The 23,358-nt window shown below is 37.7% G+C and overlaps 1 protein-coding gene across 3 annotated transcripts in view; it reads right to left on the reverse strand.

Annotated features, from left to right (window-relative positions):
- The window catches only part of OSBPL11 (oxysterol binding protein like 11), an 84,061-nt gene that overhangs the window by 34,289 nt on the left and 26,414 nt on the right, over positions 1-23,358 (reverse strand). For all 3 annotated transcript variants that reach the window (XR_004973954.1, XM_036348697.1, XM_036348698.1), the window contains exons 3-7: positions 20,121-20,296; positions 19,008-19,087; positions 15,788-15,964; positions 4,495-4,696; positions 379-524 (exon numbers count right to left, since the gene is read on the reverse strand). Coding sequence is in view for 2 of the 3 variants with exons in the window: in XM_036348697.1 (XP_036204590.1) it covers positions 379-524; positions 4,495-4,696; positions 15,788-15,964; positions 19,008-19,087; positions 20,121-20,296 (781 nt within the window). In the remaining variant the exon portion in view is untranslated. The remainder of the gene's footprint in view (positions 1-378; positions 525-4,494; positions 4,697-15,787; positions 15,965-19,007; positions 19,088-20,120; positions 20,297-23,358) is intronic.

A 23,358-nucleotide genomic window follows, 5' to 3' on the forward strand; every position in this document is an offset into this window, starting at 1 on the left:
CTTTAAACCTGTAAACATAATAATAAAATCTAGTAAATAATGTTAAATTAAGAACTGGAAGAGAGAAACATGCAAATAATCTTATATTAGAGAAGCTATTTTTTAGAAAAAGAAAAATATGCAATTTCAATCTTTAAATACATTTTTATCAAGCAAAAGTAACCAAAACTGAAAAGGGCACATAATTTAACATGAAAACACAGTATGTATAGGTTTTATACAACAGACTACTTTCAAAGTCAAAGCAGGTAGAGTTTGCAAGAATGTTGCTCTGGTGTTAGGTTGACTTGCACATCCTGACAACAGAGAACTGACCCCTTTTGAGTGATTTCTAATTTTACACCAAAATCATATTTTCATTAGCAAATTACGTCTTACCCTTGCTAATAGTCCAGCTTCCGCAACACACTGCTCTTCTGGGACTGCCATTGGCTTACTCTGCTCGGCTGAAAAGGGCTGGTCAGCTCCATTTTTATAGTGGTTTGATAAAGGTATCTTTGGTTCTAACCACTCGATTGTCGTTCCTGATGAAGTAAGAGAAAACTTTCCCTGAAACTTGCTCATAATCTGGAAAGTTCAGCAGATGTAGATTTTATTAAACAATTTTGTGTTGAGCCTACAAGACTAAAAGCAATTCAACCTGTTAAGAGACTGCCAAGACAGCCATAGGTAGCTCATTAGCATGCGCACCATGATTGGTGTTTTACAAAAGAGTAATTTGCAACTTGAAAACAGATATCACTGTTTAAAAGAATCAACCCTGAATAGGACTGAACTCACTTCTTGGGCAAATCTGTGAATCATAAACCACACTCCCGTCCTACCAGTTGACTTGTTGACCTTTCCCTATGAACCCTGGCCCCTCTAGTGATCACAACGTGTGCAATTAGGCTTTAGTGAGTCACAATGACAGTAGGAGCCCGAGACTGTGAAACAGTAAAATTTGCTTCAATTGGGTTGAATTTTATTCTCAGTAGCAATTCTCTAACCAAGCAATATAACCAACCCCTTGATCTAATTTAAGAATTGTAAATACATGTCCATTCTTTTTTTTAGTCATATAAAAAAGCTCCATATACTTTTAAATTGAAACTCTTCTACTGAATAAATAATAGCTGACCCAGTGAAAGACAGTAGTCACATTTACAGACCTGTCATCTTCTCAATTAATGACTTAAATGTCTCTTATTACCCTTAACTAGTTTAACAAAGTGGATTCTATGCCTAATCAATAATGGAAAATGTTCCATTTGATTTCAGAGGCTGATCTAGGTTTCACAGAAGCTTGGTTATAGAGTGCTACAATAAGGGATACTCAGTCTACCAAGCAGAAATTTTAAACAGTGTGGAGTTTACTCAGTCTATAACAAAACCCCAGGCTTCTTGCAGAGAAATAAATTACACAGTTATCAGGATGCCAGAGCATTTTGCCCTACCATGCAGTTCAGTTTCACTTGGCAATTGGGGAAATCCATGACTTGGGCAATGCCTTGGGTAAGTTCATGGAGCTTCTTCCAAAATTCCAAAGAAAACACCTTGCCCCTATTTTAAAATGATTATTTTTAATACATTTATCTAGATGTCTTTACTTCTAAAAATAAAAGGCACACAGACACTAAATTTAAGAGATCACTCAACTAATTAAAATTTTAACAAAACTTGTTATTGCCCAGCTGGTGTGGCTCAGTGGTTGAGCGTCAACCTATGAACCAGGGGGGTCATGGTTCCATTCCAGTTAGGGCACATGCCCGGGTTGTGGGCTCGATCCCCAGTGTGGGGCGTGCAGGAGGCAGCCGATCAATGATGCTCTCTCATTATTGATGTTTCTATCTCTCTCTCCCTCTCTGAAATCAATAAAAATATATTATTAAAAAAAGTCCGTATGAGACTAAACACTAACTGGAAATTAGATTTCATTTCTTGTGTCATAATAACACTTAAGTGGGAAGATAATTTAGTGTTTCATTTTTTTTCATTAAAAAGGTAATTTATATTGTACACGCTTCATTAATCATAAAGCAATCATTTAAAACAAGACTGTATTCATTTAAACTACACAAATGAAATTTCTAAGAATTTTAAAAACTATATAGATTTAATTAATTAATCAAATATTTGTTAAGCATCTAGTATCTAGCATTATACGCCTTGATGTACTTTAAAAAATTAAGTAGCATAAACTGGAAACATTATTTCATTTAACTGACAAAATTACTACCAAACCAGAGTTAACCCAAATTTCATAACTCAGAGTAATACAATTCATCCAATGTTTAACACAGGGAATAGTTAAGTAAACTAAATTACATCTATCCCCTTAAAAGAATATAATGCAGTCAATAAAACTTATATTACCAAAAGTATATCACATACTGAAAAATTTAAAATACAAACATATATTTTCTAATAATGGGGTGAAACAAACAAAAACTAAAAAGAAAAATAGAAAAAATGGTGGAAAGTATACTAATACATTAACAGTGGAAGTTTCTGGTTGATAAAACAATGCATAATTTTTGTTTCATCTTTCAATTGTATGGTAGCTTATAAGTTCTTTATAATATGTGCGTGTTGCTCTGTAATAGAAGAAAATTTCTATCGGACTTGTTAGAATTTCAAGGTAACAGTTCATGTTCATAACTCACAACTTAGGATTTTCTGTCACTTTGGAATGCTGTTTCCCTTACCCCTCCCATCCCTAAGCTAATTGGTTTTTGTAGCTTTTCTGTGTCTTTCCCAGACCTTTTAATATCAGAAGTAATAGTCCATTTATATATTCTCCCACAGTACTTTGTTCCCATTTTAAGTTGCACTTTATATATTATAGTTCACATATTTACATATTGTCCCCAAGTGCACTATTAGTTCCTTAAGGGGACTACACATACCTTATTGGCCTCTATAATACTGTCCTGACCTATACCTACAACTGACATTAAAAATAGCTTTTAGCTTCAAATATTGAATTTAGGCACATGTGAGGATGGGATCTATACCTGACTATGGTAAACTTTCCTGAGCAGAGACTCAGTATCTTTCTAAAATACCTTTCTTTAACAAGTAAGTGGAGTAAGCTGAATAAGAGAACGAGTTGTTGTGAAATATTAAGTTACTACTATTAATAAAGTATGATGGGGTAGGGGGATTACAGAGATGTTGTTAAAGGTACGAACTCGCAACTAGAAGATGAACAAGTTCGAGAGATTTAATGTACAGCTTACTGATTATGGTCAACAATACTGCATTATATATGTCAAAGTTGCTAAGAGACTAGATCCTAAATGTTCTCACCACAAAAAGAAATGAGAATTATGTGACACGACTGAGGTGTTAGCTAATGGTCTGGGGCAGTGGTTCCCAACATGGAGCACATTTCCCACAGGGGGGCAATTTGATATTCAAGGAGGGCAATTCGAGAATGAGTTACTAACAGTGAATTTTTTGCATTTCTTATGGTTCTAGGGGCCTCACTTAAAGTATATAAATATATATTGTGACATATTTATGCATTTCAGTCCTCTATTATGTTTTGAAACTTTATTTGCTATTTTTTTCATATCACTTCATATTATTATTATTATTTTTTAAACTATTTCTTAGTGATTTCTTCCTCAGTACTTCAACTGTCCTTTCGTTCATTTTTCTCTTTTATGGATGCCAAGTTCTTTGGAAGCTTGTTTAGACCAGGTTAATGGCCTTTTAGGTTTCCTCCATGGGAATAGGAGTTCACTTTTGGAATAATAAGAATTATATGTCATGGGCGGGGGGGGGGGCATCAGGATTTTAGAGATGCTTAGGTGGCCAAAAAAAGATTGGGAACCACTGATTTGGTGGTAATCATATATATGTACCTATATGTTGCAATATTTATTAACAAATGAACAGGTATACCTTAAACTCAGACAATGTTTCATATCAATTATATCTCAATTAAAAAAATGAGTTCATTCATCTCATTTAGTAGAAAAATGCATTTTTTGTTCTCTCATGCAATAACAGTCTTTTTTCTAGTAAATGAATTTTAACAAATAGGTGCTCTCAAATACTAGATGTATACCTCATTTTTCAAACTAAAAGGCGACTTAAAGACTTTAATGTATACTCAATATGGAAACAATGAATAGTGGACTGAACCAAAACTCAAGAAATAATTCCAGTGTTTCTACTTTGGTCAACTGGATGAATAGTGATATTACCAATTTTTACACAAATACAGGAGATGTGGGTTTTTAGTTCAGTTTTTGATATGTTGAGTTTGAGGTCTCTAAAGAGATATTAAATGATATTAGACATTAAACCCCAAATCATTTTAGATTGAAGAAAGGGCACAATAAAAGGCTTTCTATAACATTAGAGCGATCATTAAAAGAGGCTCGTTGGTTCTCTACTTTTTGTTTTTAATTAAGATTTTCTGAAGTTAGAATTACAAACAAACGCAGTCCTTTCCAGGTTTTGGACCTTAATGTTAAGTCCTACCTTTAATCTATAACTTACCTGGAGGCAATGAGCCCTTCTGATGTGATGCATGCTGCAACTGGAGAATATGAAAGCAGTCATTTAAGCAGTTCATAGTTGCCATGGAAGTAGCTTTGAGCATTAAGAGATCCTGGTCCAAGGAACTAAGATGGCCGGAAGCAGGAAGGCATTCAATTCGTCTAATCAAGTCTCTTTGTTGTCCTTCAGCATGAGACATCATCTAAGGAAAACAACAGTTCTGTGTGTCCCGCTCATGATTTCTGTAAATACTATAATACAGTTGCCATTTTAATGACAATATTCAGCTTTCTAGACACTTTTAGGATATATTAAACTTAGAAATCTATTTTAAGTTTGTTTGGCTAGTCTCAATTAATGAGCATTTAATAATGGTTATCAACTGAGCAAAAGATGGTAACCTTTGGCCCGGCTGACGTGGCTCAGTAGTTGAGCATCAACCTATGAATTCAGTGGTTGAGTGTCAACCTATGAAACAGGAGGTCATGGTTTGATTCTAGTCAAGGGCACATGCCCGGGTTGCAGGCTCCATCCCCAGTGTGAGGTGTGCAGGAGGCACCTGATCAATTATTCTCTCCCATGATTAATGTTTCTACCTCTCTCTCCCTTTCCCTTCCTCTCTGAAAACAATAAAAAATGTATTTTTTAAAAAGATGGTGACCTTTGGTAGCTGCTTCTTTTCATATTTATATAATGACTTACAAACAGGGGGTGGGCAAAAGTAGGTTTAGCATGCCAAGAAATTGATAACAATAAAAAATTGTGCTAAAACGAGTATAGAGAGAACCAAGATGGCGGCATAGGTTAATGCTGGAGATTGCTGTCTCGAACAACCAATTCAAGGGTACACCTAAAAGACGGAACGGACATCATCCAGAACCACAGGAAGGCTGGCTGGGTGGAAATTCTACAACTAGGAGGAAAGAGAATATCATACCCAGACTCAGAGGAGGCACAGTGCTGAAGTGAAATACTCAGGTGCAGAGTGCTTGCGGAGCGGGCTGGCGGCGGAGGGCGTGGTTGTTGTTTTCAATCGGGAGGGAGTTTCAGACTCTGAGCTCCAGATCCGGGCGAGTCTCTAGGGACCCAGACTCAAATGGGAGAAGCTGGACTATCTGGCTTCGGTCGGAACTCAAAGGCAGCTTTCTCTCCGAGGTTTGCAGCGGTTGCTGGGACTCTGTGAGGCAGAGCCCCTAGGGACGGAACTGAGAGCAGCCATAACTGCTCGCTCCGCCCGCCCTGTTTGATCCCGTGCGACCCGCCCCGCCCAAGCCCTGCACAGAGCCATTTGCCAGATAGCCTCAGGCAAAGGCTAGATTAGCACCTCCCCAGAGGACAGAAGTTTTCCCACTGCAGACACAGCTGACTCTCACAGCCAGTTGGCCTGGAGGTCAAATCCCCCCAGTATTAACTACAACAATCAAGGCTACAACAAGACTGCGCACAAAGACCACTAGGGGGTGCACCAAGAAAGCATTAAAAAAAATGCGGAGACAAAGAAACAGGACAAAATTGTCAATGGAAGATATAGAGTTCAGAACCACACTTTTAAGGTCTCTCAAGAACTGTCTAGAAGCTGCCGATAAACTTAATGAGCTCTACAAGAAATCTAGTAAGACCCTCGATGTTATGATAAAGAACCAACTAGAAACTAAGCATACACGGACTGAAATAAAGAATACTATACAGACTCCCAACAGCAGACCAGAGGAGCGCAAGAATCAAGTCAAAGATTTGAAATGCGAAGAAGCAAAAAACACCCAACTGGAAAAGCAAAATGAAAAAAGAATCCGAAAATACGAAGATAGTGTAAGGAGCCTCTGGGACAGCTTCAAGCGTACCAACATCAGAATTATAGGGGTGCCAGAAGATGAGAGAGACCAAGATATTGAAAACCTATTTGAAGAAATAATGACAGAAAACTTCCCCCACCTGGTGAAAGAAATAGACTTACAGGTTCAGGAAGTGCAGAGAACCCCAAACAAAAGGAATCCAAAGAGGACCACACCAAGACACATCATAATTAAAATGCCAAGAGCAAAAGACAAAGAGAAAATCCTAAAAGCAGCAAGAGAAAGAAACTCAGTTACCTACAAGGGAATACCCATACGACTGTCAGCTGATTTCTCAACAGAAACTTTGCAGGCCAGAAGGGAGTGGCAAGAAATATTCAAAGTGATGAATACCAAGAACCTACAACCAAGATTACTTTATCCAGCAAAGCTATCATTCAGAATTGAAGGTCAGATAAAGAGCTTCACAGATAAGGAAAAGCTAAAGGAGTTCATCACCACCAAACCAGGATTATATGAAATGCTGAAAGGAATCCTTTAAGAAGAGGAAGAAGAAGAAAAAGGTAAAGATACAAATTATGAACAACAAATATGCATCTATCAACAAGTGAATCTAAGAATCAAGTGAACAAATAATCTGGTGATCATAATAGAATCAGGGACATAGAAAGGGAATGGACTGACTATTCTTGGGGGGGGAAAGGGGTGTGGGAGATGCGGGAAGAGACTGGACAAAAATCGTGCACCTATGGATGAGGACAGTGGGTGGGGAGTGAGGGCAGGAGCGTGGGGTGGGAACTGGGAGGAGGGGAGTTATGGGGGGAAAAAAGAGGAACAAATGTAATAATCTGACCAATAAAGATTTAATAAAAAAAAATGAAAAAATAAAATAAAACGAGTATAGCAAGTAAACTACAAGAATGTGTAAATAATGAAGGCCAGCAACCTGAGCACTTATAAGACTGTACTTAAGTGCACTGTGCCACTGTGACTTTTTTTGAGTTAATAAAGCGATTGTAATAGTCATAATCTGCATATCTTTTTCCATCCAAACAACTGTAAAGCTACATTTGCCAACCCCTGTATATGCAGCCTATTCAGGTTTAACACTAAAGATCAATGACTGTAGAAAATAGTACCTGTTCTTTCTATATCCTGATAAAAATTCACCTCAAGGAGTTTCAAAGCAGTTTATCTCCAGACCCTATGCTCAGACTCTCTGACACCTGGGGGCATGCACGATAACCCAACCTTATCTTCCTTATACACTCCTTCCATTTGATGTAAAACTATTAATCACTGAACTATACACAACCTAACTGAAACTTCTAAAGAATCAGGTATGCTTTTCACTTAGTCCTCTGCCTGTATAAGTACCCCCCACTTTTCCAAAGTTAGAGCACTGTTTTAAGGTTTCTTGGAGGTCTGCTCTCAGACCACAGTCTGCTCTCAGATAAACACAAATAAAATTAATTCTAATATTTTCAGGTTCAGGTTCTTTTTGTTGACAGAGTCCTGTCTACTTTTTCTAATAGAGCCAATGGAATAACAATGATAGGTAAGTAACCCAATTTTTAAGAATGAAACAGAATTTACTATGCTTACTTACTTTCTCTATTGTGATCAGAAGGTTCTTTGATTACCCATCCTTTGGTCACTATTTTAATTCATATAAAAATTTTATAGTGGAGAAATCCTTTTTACTTTCAGAGGCTAGCTGATCCAAGTAATTTTTTATTTTTAAAAATATATTTTTATTGATTTCAGAAAGAGGAAGGGGAAGGGAGAGAGAAAGATAGAAAAATCAATGAGAGAGACTCATTAATTGGCTGCCTCCAGTACACCTCCTACTGGGACCATGTACCCTGACCAGGAATTGAACCATGACCTCCTGGTTCATGGATCAATGCTCAACCACTGAGTCACACTGACAGGGCTCCAGATATATGTGTGTGTGTGTGTGTATGTATGTATATATATATATACACACACACACACACATATATATATTTAATCCTCACCCGAGGATATTTTTTCATTGATTTTTAGAGAGAGAGAAAGATAGAGAGAAACATCAATGTGAGAGAAACAAATCAATTGGTTGCCTCCTGAATGAACCCTGACCAGGACCCAAGCCAGGGAAGACCCTGCAATCGAGGTATGTGCCCTTGGCCAGAATCAAACCTGGGACCCTTCAGTCCACAGGCTGACACTCTATCCACAGAGCCAAACCAGCTAAGCCAAGATAATTTTATAATTTTTAATAAAGTACATCAGAGGGCTAGTGAAAGAGACATAAATTATCCTACCACACAAATCATGTGTGTCACACATGAAATAGTCCCTGAAAACATGTCATAGTATTGGATCAAACTTTTTAAAAATATATATATTTTTTTTATTGATTTTAGAGAGGAAGGGAGAGGGAGAGATAGACAGAAACATCAATGAGAGAGAATCACTGATTGGCTGCATGCCCCCTACTGGGGATCGAGCCACAACCAGATACGCCCTTGACCGGAATCGAACCTGGGACCCTTCAGTCCGCAGACTGATGCTCTATCTACTAAGCCAAACCAGCTAGGGCAAACTTCTTTTTTTTTTAATGGAAGCTACCAGAAAAAAAAGCTCACTCTTACCAGAAAAAAGTTTTTTAATGAGAGTATCTATACATATGCATATATATGGGTGCTTTGTGTGTGTATAATTGTATTTGTATAAAAACTATGGAACTAACTTTCAATAATCCAACCTTATGAATTACGTACAACCACTTGGAAAAACAGCTGGCAATATCTACTAGAGTTAAGTGTATAGAGTTAAATAAATGGAATCCATTATTGAATAATTATACCCTTAGATATACATATATATGTTCATCAATTCAAGTGTCCATCAACATTGGAATAGATAAATAAAATTAAAATATACTCATACATTAAATACTGTACATCAAAGAAAAGAATTGCTACACTCAACATCATAAATCTCAAGCATAATGTTGATTAAAAAGAAGCCATACCCAAAGGAATACACACTATTTAATTCCAGTTTTAGAAATTTCAAAAATACGCAAAATAAACCCATGGTGTTAGAAGTCAGTGTAGTAAGGAAGGGTATAGTGATGGAGAGGTATGAAAGGGTCTTCTAAGGTACTAGTAATATTTTTTTAAATAGTAGCTTATATTGCAGTTTTTCTTTTTAAATATGTTTTTATTGATATTTTTAGAGAGAGAGGAGGGAGAGGAATAGAGAGAAACATAGATGAGAAAGGAACATCATCCATCGGCTGCCTCCTGTATGCCCCCTACTGAGGATCGAGCCTGCAACCCACTTGCCCTGACCGAAAATTAAACCAGCTACTTCTTGGGTCGACGCTTAACTGCTGAGCCACACCAGGTGGGCAATATTTCATTTCTTAATCCAGGATGTGATTACATGCAAATTACATCAAGATGTACACTTATGCACTAGCTGGTTTGGCTCAGTGGGTAAAATGTTGGCCTGCGGACTGAAGGGTCCTTGGTTTGATTCTTGTCAAGGGCACATGCCCGGGTTGTCGGCTCGATCCCCAGTACGGGGCATACAGGAGGCACCTGATCAATGATTCTCTCTCATCATTGATGTTTCTTTTTTTAAAAAAAAATATATTTTATTGATTTTTTACAGAGAGGAAGGGAGAGGATAGAGAGCTAGAAACATCAATGAGAGAGAAACATCGATCAGCTGCCTCCTGCACACCCCCCACCAGGGATGTGCCCACAACCAAAGTACATGCTCTTGACCGGAATCAAACCTGGGACCCTTGAGTCCGCAGGCTGACGCTCAATCCACCGAGCCAAACCAGTTAGGGCTCATCACTGATGTTTCTATCTCTCTCCCTCTCCCTTCCTCTCTGAAATCAATTAAAAAAATTATTTATTTATTTATTTATTAAATATATGTTTATTGATTTCAGAGAGGAAGGGGGAGAGAGAAAAACATCACTGATGAGAGAGAATCATTAATCAGCTGCACCGAGCCCTGCAACGTGGGCATGTGCCCTTGACCAGAATCGAACCTGGGACCTGTCAGTCCCCAGGCTGATGATGCTCTATCCACTGAGCAAAACCGGTTAGGGCTCATCATTGATGTTTCTATCTCTCTCACTCTCCCTTCCTCTCTGAAATCAATAAAAAAATATTTTTTTAAAAAAATGTACACTTATAGTTTATGTATTTTTCTATATTATAAGCTAATAAAAGTTTATAAAGGAAAAATAGTAAGTAGGATATTCGCAACATAATCAATTATCACAATATAACGTTTCAGAGAAAAAAATGTTTCTTTGTGCAAATGGCCATCCAAAGCCACCTTCTAGTGCTGATGTCAGAAGTAAAGAGGCCTAAAAAAGTGATATTCTTGGCTAGAAAAAAATTAACTTTAAAATATAATTAGAGCACAAATGTTAAAATTTGGTAATGGCTCTTTCCAAAGCAAACAAATGAGTTGATCATATATTTACAAAGCATTCAAAAACTGATTTGTAAAGCTATTTTGGTAATTATTCCTATGAAACCAGTTCCTCAAGAAAGAAAACTTCAGGAAAGCTGAAAACTTGGTTAATTGTGTTTTGTAACCAGTTATGGTGAATATGATGATAATAGAGTTACAGGTGAGTGAGAAGCTAGGAAAATTCCAGGGCAGGAGGAATAGGGAAACTGAGACAAGAAAATTAAACAAGGCCAAACATGCAGCCAGCTTGCTTAAAAAACCTTATCTTGAGAACAAATGGTTAACCAAAGAATGCAGGAAAGAAGGGGGCGTTTTAATGCTTCTTCTCCCTCTCCTCCAGAGAATACATAGCATACATCACCCTGAACTGCTAAGGCAGGAGGGGGAAGGAGGAGAGAAAAGGGAGTTTTCATCTCACTGTTTAAACAGAAAAGCAGCAGTCTCGGGACTTGTTAAAGATAAAATCACCAGATGCTTTTCATAAATTCTTGAAAAGCCATAAAGTAAAAGGAAGACCTTGAGAGTTAATCTGTGCCCAGGATATCCAGCAGAGGAATTCGGAAACCTATAGACAGAAGGATATATAACCTCCTGAATCCCCACCAGACTGGCTTCTTGGGCTAGCTGAGAAACCTATCTGCAATCTAGGCCAGATGTAGTCTAATAGATTTGTTTCCCTTGCTTCTTTAATAAAATCACTTGGTTTACTTTTTAATAAATTGCTTTGCCACAATGCAGAGTCACTTGTTTGAATTCCTTCCTATGAGACTGACAAGAACTGAAGAGGGGACAGCTCTCTCCCTTCACCTCAGGCGGCTGTCCAACAACACCTTTTCTGGTGTTTCTGGTGCCTATAACAGTAACACATCACTTAGGAGGCATCTAGTTTGCCTGAAAACCAAATTAGATCTTATCACTTGCATTTTAATTGTCTGACTTTGTTACTAGACTGGTCATTTTAGCTACTCCTAGGGCATACAATAGCACCAGCATGAAGCATGCACTGAATGGAGTGATTTGATAAATAGCACTAACACTAAAAAATAAATACTAACATAGGTCATTTTAATTCTTTAAAATGCTTTAGTAATAAGTTTATGTTCAAGCACAATGACTATTCTCAGTTGCTTTTGCCAGCTGCTACTTAATCTATTGCTAGACTTTTCCATGAACTTTGGTTAAAATGTTTCCTGGCTGCCCTGACCGGTTTGGCTCAGTGGATAGAGCGTCAGCCTGCTGACTCAAGGGTCCCGGGTTCAATTCCGGTCAGGGGCATGTGCCTTGGTTGCGGGCACATCCCCAGTGGGGAGTGTGCAGGAGGCGGCTGATCGATGTTTCTCTCTCGTCGATGTTTCTAACTCTCTATCCCTCTCCCTTCCTCTCTGTAAAAAATCAATAAAATATATTAAAAAAAAAATGTTTCCTGGCTGTTGTAACCGGTTTGGCTCAGTGGATAGCGAGTCGGCCTGCGGACTGAAAGGTCCCAGGTTCGATTCCGGTCAAGGGCATGTACCTTGGTTGTGGGCACATTCCCAGTAGCGGGTGTGCAGGAGGCAGCTGATCGATGTTTCTCTCTCATCGATGTTTCTAACTCTCTATCCCTCTCCCTTCCTCTCTGTAAAAAAAATCAATAAAATATATATTTAAAAAAAAAATGTTTCCTGCCCAGCCGGCATGGCTCAGTGGTTGAGTGTCCACCTGTGAACTGGGAGGTCACCGTTCGATTCTCGGTCAGAGCACATGCCTGGGTTGTGGGGCGTGTAGGAGGCAGCTGATAAATGATTCTCTCTCACTATTGATGCTTCTATCTCTTCTCTCCTTTTCTCTTCCTCTTTGACGTCAATAAAAATATGTTCAGGGAAAAAAAAAGTTTCTTTCAAACTAGGTGTGAGTTATAGCTTTGCATTACATCCTCCTATAACTGGAACACTCTAGAAACGCAAAGTATGAACTAGCTGTTTTTTCCACAGATTACCATTTTGACATGAATGGATGTGTGATATAGTTAAGAAATACATGTTCGGTTCGTGCCACCCACTCCTTCCTGGCACAGAACATAAAGGTGAAATGGGTGTCTTGTTATTCATTACAAACCTATTCAACAGACTAGAATTTATGGCAATGAGGTGAATTTTGGTGAGTCCCACTCTACCCAGGTGCTGGTTGCCAGATAACACTGTGATTAGAGGTTGACATTTTTCAGCCCACACCCCACTTTCTCAGGAAGAGAGGAGCAGGAGCTGGAGGTTAAATTAACCACCAATGGCCAATGATTTAGTCAATCATGACTACATAATGAAGCCTCCATAAGAACCCAAAAGGAAGAGGTTAGGAGCTTCTTGTTGATGAACACTTGAAGGTACTGGGAGGGTGGTATGACCAGAGAGAGCATTCATACTCCATACCCCTTACCCCATATCTTGCCCTATACATCTCTTCCATTTGGCTGTTCCTGAGTTATACTCTTTTATAATACACTGATAAAATCTGATATAATAAAAGGCTAATATGCAAATTGACCAAACGGCAGAATGACCAATCACTATGATACGCACTGACCACCAGGGAGTAAACGCTCAACGCAGGAGCTGCCTCCTGGTGGTCCGTGCGCTCCCCACAGGGGGAGCGCTGCTCAGCCAGAAGCCCTGAGCCAGGCTCACAGCTGGCGAGCGCAGTGGCAGTGGCAGGAGCCTCTCCCGCCTCCGCAGCAGTGCTAAGGATATCCAACTGCCAGCTTAGGCCTGAGGGCACAGGCCGGGCTAAGGGGACAACCCCTCCCCTTCCCGAGTGCATGAACTGCTCGTGCACCAGGCCTCTAGAAGTAAAGAAACTGTTCGCTGAGTTTTATGAGCTGTTCTAGCAAATGATACCTGAGGAAACCTCAGCTGCTTGTCAGAGGCACAGGTGACAACCTGGATTTGTGACTGGCATCTGAAGTGGGGACGGTCTTGTGGGATCTGATGCTATTTCAGGTAGATAGTGTCAGAACTGAATTACATTGTAGGATACCCAGCTAGTGTCCACAGACAATTAGAGAACTGTTTAGTGTGGGGGAACCCCACACACATTTGGTGACCAAAGTACAGAAGTGTAGAGTGCTGTAGTAGAGGAGAAGCACAGGGGTGTCTTTCCTTTATGGAATGACTGTTAGAATCTACACATATTCAGACCTGGTGGTTTGTGTTAGACATTTTCTCAAAATTAAAAAAAAATGAGCCTGAAACTCGCTTCAAGAAAAACTGACAGTATTTGTTGCTAATTATAACTAGAATAATAAATTTCTAATTTCAGGGGCCCAATTTAATCTGAGCTTTAAAAGGAAAATTCGAATTTTGGAAAACCTATCTCTCACCGTAAGCATGACAGCTTCCCAATAGTGAAAGCTTTTTCTGATGAGATTGGTGCAGATGTTAATGAACACGAATTTTTGATATTATACAATGATAAAATAGATCAACATTCGCAAGGCCTGCATGCTTTCCAAATGACTGATGTATAATACTATTACAAAATTATGCATAGTTTAGGATCCATTTCAAGTGCAAAACATACCAACAAACTGTCATATAACAGAATATGAGAAGTTCACTGACATACATTATATTCCACACTGCATCTAACATTTAAGAGAGCACCACTGTCAAATTTCCATGCAGTGCTAAAGAATAGCCACAATTAACTTAAAATGCTATTAAAGTATTTCTTTAATTTCCAATCACATTATCTGTGTGAGGCCACATACATAGATATCTAAAAGCTCTATCAAATTTAACTCGGCAAACAATACCTGGAATATTTAGAACCTAACAACTTCATTCTTTATTATCTAGAACTAGAGGCCCAGTGCACGAATTCATGGACGGGTGGGGTCCAGCTGGTGGGGGGGGGGGGGGGGCCGTGGGTGGTTGGCCGGCCGGCCCTGCCCCCTGATCGAAGTCCCAGTCTAGAGGACAATTTGCATATTAGCCTTTTATTATATAGGATTATATAGGATTATTTGGCACTCGGTTTGAAAAAGAAAGAGGCAAATGTTGAGATAAGGCAACATCAAGGACTGAACTATTTTTGTATATACTTGAAATTTTCTCTCTCTATATATATTTACATATACATATATATCTTAAAAGAGTCACTTGTGCCCTGGCCAGTTTGGGTCAAAGGTTAGAGCGTCAGCCCACAGACCAAAGGGTCATGGGTTTGATTGCCATTTAGGTGCATGTACCTAGGTTGCAGGTTCAATCCCCAGCCCAGTCAGGCGGCGAGTGGGAGGCAACCAATTGACATGTCTCTCTCACTTGTGTCTCTCTCACTTCGATGTTTATCTCCCTCTCTCCTCCCTCCCTTCCACTCTCTCAAAAAAAATAAATGAAAAAATACCCTCAGGTAAGGATTAAAAACAAACAAACAAATAAATAAAGGAGTCACTTGTTTGGCTTCCCACTAGACTTAAATTTTACATTAAAGGAGTCTGTACCTTTACTTGAGAAATAAAAGACTTTTGAAAAATGAGAGTTTAGCTGTTACATAGTTGACAGAGTTGAGGAAACTTTGGACACCATATATAATCAGGAAATACTTTGTTTTTTAAAAAATTTGAATCACAGTCCACATTCAATATCATTCTGTACCAGTTTCAGACATATAGCATGATGGCCAGGCAACCACACACTCCACAAAGTTGGACACCACTCATACTTCAAGCACCTACCCCAGCCCCACATACAGCCATCATAACATTGCTGACTATATCCCCCATGCTGCAGTCCACATTCCTGGGACTATTCTGTAACTATCAATCTGTACTTCTCAATCCCTTCAATTTTTCACCCAGCCCAACTCCCTTCCCTAATCAGGGAATTGTTAAGACTTAAAAATTATCTCAGCATACTAGATGGGAAACATTGAAGGCCCAGAAGACACAAACAGAATTTTAAACAATTTTAGTGATAAAACCAAGTAGGTAAGATTATTTTGTGCATTTTAACTTGACTTCAATTCATACTTACTTCTCTGACTTCTACAAGATGGTCTGGAGGTAAGTGAGCTCTTTTGCTCATTGATTGTAGTTTGGAATGTCCAACATTAAAAAAAGAAATGGCATTTTGACTTGGCCTCCTTTGGGATATAGGAGAATTACCACTAGATGCAAGTGAGAAGCTCCGTGATTTCAGAGGAGGGTTATTCTATTAGACAAACAAAGAAAATCATTCCTTTTAAAAACAATTTAGGCTCTCTAACCCTGAACCTATGAGTTTTAAAAATTAAATTAATCTCAGAATTGACTATAAGAACATTTCTGAAAATGATCAATTTTAAGGCACACAAAGTATAAGCATTTCACATACCCATAGTAAACTAATGTATTTAGAAACTTAATTCCTGGTGTGCTACCAAGAATGCTTTTTCACATTTTATAAATATTAGAATAACTTTCTAATTTCAGATTTTTAAACATCATGATTGAAGCAAAAAATATACTTAGCAATATTCAACATAAAATTTCTAAATGTAGCATGCAAGTATCTTTGGAACAAACTGGTACTTTCTGATCACTGCCAATGATTGTAATCTTGCAGTATGAGTAAAGTATTTATATCAAATTTCCTATAGACTGTGCAGTAGGCCTAAATCACAAACAACTTTTTAAAACTCACTTATGGGAAAAAAACACTAGAGGGAGAAAAAAATTTTTAAGTTAAAAAATTTTAACTTAAAATTTTAACCTGTCACCTAGGTATAGAATCCTTTATTCTTCCCAGATCCTAGTTTTTAGATATCTCTAAACTCAGATATCAAGTACTAAGACTCTTCTTTTCAACTTAAAAACTAAAAACAAAACAAAACAAAAAAAACCCTCCAAAGATATCCAAATGACCAATAAGCATGAGAAGACTTTCAACATTAGTCATTAGGAAATGAAATAAAAAACTACACTGACATTCCATTTCATACTCACTAGGATGGCTATAACAATAAGAAAAAACACCCAGCCGAAACCGGTTTGGCTCAGTGGATAGAGCGTCGGCCTGCGGACTGAAAGGTCCCAGGTTCGATTCCGGTCAAGGGCATGTACCTGGGTTGCGGGCACATCCCCAGTGGGAGATGTGCAGGAGGCAGCTGATCGATGTTTCTCTCCCATCGATGTTTCTAACTATCTATCTCTCTCCCTTCCTCTCTGTAAAAAATCAATAAAATATATTTAAAAAAAAAAAAGAAAAAAGAAAAAAGAAAAAACACCCAGATTACAATAACAAGCATTGGCGAGAATGTGTAAAACTGAAGCCCTCATACATTGCTGGTAGGAATGTGAAATGGCTCAGCCTCTTTGGAAAGCAGTTTGGCAATTCCTCAAAAAATTAAACAGAGGCGGAAACCGGTTTGGCTCAGTGGACGGAGCGTCGGCCTGCGGACTGAAGGGTCCCGGGTTTGATTCCGGTCAAGGGCATGTACCTGGGTTGTGGGCACATCCCCACTGGGGGATGTGCAGGAGGCAGCTGATCGATGTATCTCTCTCATCGATGTTTCTGACTCTCTATCCCTCTCCCTTCCTCTCTGTAAAAAATCAATAAAATATATTAAAAAAAAAAAAAATTAAACAGAGAACTACCACATGACCCAGTAATTTCACTCTTAAATATATATATACCCTAAGAACTGAGATCATGTGTTCACCCAAACTTAAACACAAATGTTCACTGTAGTATTATTGATAATAGCCACACCAGGAAATGCAAATGTCCATCAACTGATGGATGCCTAAATAAAACATGGTATAGCCACACAATGGAACACTGTTCACCCATTAAGAAGGAATAAAATGAGATACATGCAATGACACAGATGAACTTCGAGAACATCATGCTGAGTGTAAAAAGCCAGATACACACATAAAAACCACATATTGCATGATTCCATTTATATGAAAACCCAGAATAGAAAATTCATAGAAATAAAAAATAAATCCATGTTTTCCAGTGGCTAGGAAAGGCAAGAACAAGGAGCGACTACTAATGGATATAGGTTTTTTGGAGGATGATGAAAATATTCTAGAATTAGTTAGTTGCAATGCTAGCACAATCCTGCAAATATACAATGGCACCTTGGTTCTTGAACTTAATTCATTCTGGAAAGCTGTTTCAAAAGTGATTTGTTCAAAAACCGAATTAATTTTTCCCATCAGAAAAAATGTAAATTGAATTAATTCATTCCAGACCCCCAAATGATTCCCTATTTTAACCTTTCTTACAAAATACTGAAATACTGATACAGTACATGTCTAAGATACTGCTTAATCTATAAACAAACATTTCTTTTCTTAAATTTATGAAACCACCCCCTACTATAGCCTTAAATCAAGCATGTCAAACTCTCAGCCCATGCTTGCCTTAAATGAATCACTTTCAGCACTCATGCAGCATCTTTCACTGCCTCTGAAAAGCTGTCACTGGCTAGCTACTTTTTGAATATCCAAGTCAGTAACAGTTTTTCTTCCTCTTCAATTGCCTGTGATCATTGTTTTTTTCATATCCATAGCAACATTAGCACTTGATGGCTTCTTTATGTTTTAAAATTGTGCTAATTGTCCATTTTGCTAGCAACAAAAGAAAAAAACCCCACACAAAAAATATTCACATCAGGATTTCCTGAGATGTTAAATACCCAAGGTTTAGCAGTAAACTAACTTGCATTCACTCCTTTGTTTGTGGCATGAGAGATGCCTTTTGTTATGCTGATGTATCAGCAAGAAAGGACTGATAGGATCCAGAATTGAAATTTTGTTCAAAGACTGAGACATTTTTTCCATGAACAACTTGGTCGAGAACCAAACTGTTAGAGTAGTGGTCCTTAACCTTCCTAATGCCGCGACCCTTTAATACAGTTCATGTTGTGGTGACCCCCAATTTCATTGTTACAAATTGAACATAATTAAAGCATAGTGATTAATAGCAAAAACAATATGTAATTATATATGTGTTTTCCGATGGTCTTAGGCGACCCCTGTGAAAGGGTCGTTCGACCCCCAACGGGGTCGCGACCCACAGGTTGAGAACTGCTGTGTTAGAGACTAGAGACATCCGGGAATTGAGGTTTGACTGTACTAAAATACCATGGAATTACACACTTAAAGGAGTATATGAATAGCATCTCAATTTAAAAATGTAAAAAGAAATTTAAAAAATTATTTCCCCATTTCTGTGCATTAATATTGTGCATGAATTCACATACCTTGCCAATAGCTTCAGTGTGATGTTGTGTGCATATCTGAAGTCTGCTAACCCAATGCTGTCGCTCTTTAGCATCTGTGGCTGATAAAAACAATCTACAAGTTACTCACTTTTATAATTATTTTTGGAATACAATTGTCTACAGCAGGAAGAAGAGATCACTGAAAACCAGGGACTGGTACTACTCTCCCTAGAGTAAATGTCCCTGACTGCAGGGAAGTAGAAAAGAGACCCAAGCATCAACCTTGTTAGGTAACACAGTAGCTGGATGTGGCTATTTCATAAGGAGGATAAATTACATGCAGCTAGATGGGGATATGACTCTTGAGATATCGTAAGTTTCTCATAAAAATATGCTCTTATTTAGTCCTAGCCAGTTCTGCTCATCGGCCTGTGGACCAAAGGGTCCCAGGTTCGATTCCTCCCTGGCCCAGGCCCTTGGTCAGGGCTCATGCAGGAGGCAACCAATAGATGTGTTTCTCTCACATTGATGTTTCTCTCTTTCCCTCCCTCTTTCATTCTCCCTAAAAATCAATGGAAAAATATCCTCTGGTGACAATAAAAAAAAAGGTCTTATTTAAAGAAATAAACTTTATTAAGCATTTAATGTATACTGAATACTTTCAGATCTTCATTATACTTTATGTATATTAGAAAAAAATCATAAACTTCTACATAAATTAAAATTATCTAAATATAACTATTTTATTTTAATGAGAATGAACATTTTAATAAATCCCAGCTATGTACATTACTTCCTGAAAACCACAAAATACAAATTAAATCAAGAAAAGGGGTAAACTACTAACCAATGCAGACATTAAAGAGTATCATTTAAAGAAACCTGTATTTTTAGATTTTTCAGTAATTAGGGTTTCATCTCCACAAATATTTTAGAGGGTTCAATCTTTAACAGACCTGTTCATTGTCTGATCTAAAAAAATTATTTATTTTTTTCATAAATTCTTAAAGTAATTCCAAGGTTTAGAATATTGTATCTACATCATCAATGACAGTAGTTCTGTTTCTAAAACCCAAATGAAAGCAGGGAAGTATACCAACTTCTCAAGGGAAAAAGACAATCACACTATTAATTTTCGTATCTCAATCATACCTCTGAGTTTATACTGTTCCCCACTGGCAGCATTTACAGTGAAGGTGTGACAGTCTTCATCACTGGGTGATATTACAGCTCCTGCAAGCTGCAAAGTACCTCTGGGTTTTTGATTTCTAGACTGTTCATTCACAAAGTATTCCAATAACCCAGCTTCATTGTTTAAAACAAAAAATCTGTAATGAGTTTAAAAAGAAAAGGTCATAATTTTTAAACATTTTCCTTAGCCAAACTAAAGCAAACCAAGTTTTTTTTTAAATTAATTTTGAGAGAGAGAGAAAGAGAGAGAGAGAGAGAGAGAGAGAGAGAGAGAGAGAGAGAGAATCATCAATGTGAGAGTAAATATCAATCTGCTGCCTCCTACATGCCCCCTACTAGGGGTACAGCCTGCAGCACAGGCATGTGCGCTGACCTGGAATAGAACCAGCAACCTTCGGTGCACAGGATGCTGTTCAGCAAACTGACCCATAGCAGCCAGGGCAAACAAACCAAGTTTTAACCACTTACACACTTTGGAGTTTTTGCCATTAAAAAAACTAAAATTCAAAAGTATTTCAAGAAGTACTTGTAAACACTAGGTTGAATTTCCTAGCAGTGAAGATTATTGACAAATTGAATGAGTTTTATAAAAGATATAAAACAGCCAGCTGAGAGAGAGGCATTTAATAGGAAAAAAGCATATCAGATACTACAAAAAGGAAACAAAGATATAGTATCCTTTCAGAGGAAGATTTCTCTCCAGAATTCATTAACAGGGAAGTAAACTGTCCAAGGACAAATGGTAATGAGAATTTTTATTTAAAATTCATTGCAAAAAAATCAAAACATGAGTTTTGAGGTTAACTAAATGCTAGGTAAGAAATGAATCTAGGTTAAAATTTAATAAATAAGATATACAATGAGAATATTGTCAGGGTAGAAAGATTTTGTGACTGTATCATTAAATAGGTCACAACTAAAGATTACTTATCCTGTTTAAAAATGAAAAAGCTGCAACTGGAGATGCAGAAACATAAGAAACTTGAAACTAAAAGATGAAATACTGATACACTTTGGAAAAGAATTTGATGTTCTGATTTGCTTCTAGATTAAATACTTTAGGAAATATATTAATTCAGATTCTAATTTAATGAATATAACAGCTGTTTTCTTTAAAAAATACAAAAAGTTCCAATTTCAAAAAATTAACCTTTGGACTTGGAGCAGTTTGGCATTCTATATGTTAACGTGCTCTATAACAGTAAACAATTTGACCCAGTTCAAGGTCCTAGAAGATATTATCTTAAGCAATGCGGCAACCATATCAAACTGGGAGGTAATGGAATCAGACTTATTCAGGAAAAGAAAAAACAATAATAATAAGAAGCAAGCAAAAGGAGTTGAAAGTAGTGGCCTGAGAAGGGAGATGGAAAAGCAAAGAACTATTGTTTTTCTTGTTCATCTTTTAGCATGCTTCTCATTTTAAAAATTATAAAATTTTTAAAGTTAAAAAATAAAATATGTTCACATATTTTGGTAAAGAAATATAAATTAATTTTAATATTTTTGAAAGTTTTAAAACTTCCATATCATTAATTACTACAGGAGTTAAACACCTTTTCATGTGTTTTATTGACCATCCATGGTTCTACTTATAGTGAACTGCCAGTCAAGTTTTGCCCCTTTGTAATAGGTCATTTTATTTTCCCAAAGATTTACGGGATTATTTGAATTAACATAAGATGGTCACTGACACCATCTTAAATTCCTGAAACTTAAGACCTGTCCTAAGGAAAATGCACATATGAATCTGCTATGGTCTGAGTGTGTCCCCCCCGCCCAATTCCTATGATGATATCCTGACCTCTAACGTAACAGTATTAAGAGACTGAGCCTTTGGAAAGTGATTAGGTCATGAGGGCAGAACCTTTATGAATGAGATTAGCAACCTTATAAAAGAGATACAAGAGCACTCCCTTGTCTCTTTTCTGGAAGAGGGTCCTTATCCGACTATGCTGGCACCCACATCTTGGAATTTCAAACTCCAAGAGAAATACATTTGTTGTTGATAAGCTACCCACTCTGTGGTATTTTGTTATAGGAGCCCAAATGGACAAAGGCATGAAAGCAATCTATTCAATATACTAAAAACCATTAAGTTGTACATTTAAATGGGGAAATTGTATGGTATGTGTATTATATCTTAACAAGACTGTTAACAGAATGAACAAACAAAAAAGAATAGAAAGAAAGAAATGTCTTCCCACTGCTCTAAGCAATAAGGTCAATTTATTTCAACGGGCAAAGAAAAATGACTGGTCTCTCCTTCTACAAGTAGTCAATTCAAAGAGTACAATATGTTTGGAAATGTAAACCCTGTTATGAACACATATTTCTTTTTTTTAAAAAAATATATTTTATTGATTTTTTACAGAGAGGAAGGGAGAGGGATAGAGAGTTAGAAACATCGATGAGAGAGAGACATCGATCAACTGCCTCCTGCACACCCCCTACTGGGGATGTGCCTGCAACCAAGGTACATGCCCTTGACTGGAAATGAACCTGGGACCTTTCAGTCCGCAGGCTGACGCTCTATCCACCGAGCCAAACCGGTTAGGGCTGAACACATATTTCTTATCCCAAAAGCATTACCACTTTTTTTTTTTTTTTTAAATATATTTTATTGATTTTTTACAGGGAGGAAGGGAGAGAGATAGAGAGTCAGAAACATTGATGAGAGAGAAACATCGATCAGCCGCCTCCTGCACATCCCCCACTGGGGATGTGCCCGCAACCCAGGTACATGCCCTTGACCGGAATCGAACCTGGGACCTTCCAGTCCGCAGGCCGACGCTCTATCCACTGAGCCAAAACGGTTTCGGCTGCATTACCACTTTTTTAACAACATGGGAGGCACTCACCTAGATATACAGAAAGTAATACTAAGAAGAGACTGAGCATGGAGATTCCAGTTAATACTGTATTATATAGTTTAAAGATACTAAGACAGTAGGTCTTAAAAGTTCTTATCACAAGAAAAGAAAGTGTAACTTTGTATGGGACGAATGTTAACTAGACTTACTGTGGTGATCATTTCCCAATACAAGCATACCTCAGAGATATTAAGGGTTTGGATCCATACTACCGCAATAAAGTGAATATTGTAATAAAGCAAGTCACAAACTTTTTTGGTTTCCCAGTGCACATAAAAGTTACGGTTATACTACACTGCAGTCTACTAAGTATGCAATAGCATTAT

This window comes from Myotis myotis, unplaced genomic scaffold (assembly GCF_014108235.1).
Source record: "Myotis myotis isolate mMyoMyo1 unplaced genomic scaffold, mMyoMyo1.p scaffold_m19_p_2, whole genome shotgun sequence".
Taxonomy (NCBI): domain Eukaryota; kingdom Metazoa; phylum Chordata; class Mammalia; order Chiroptera; family Vespertilionidae; genus Myotis; species Myotis myotis.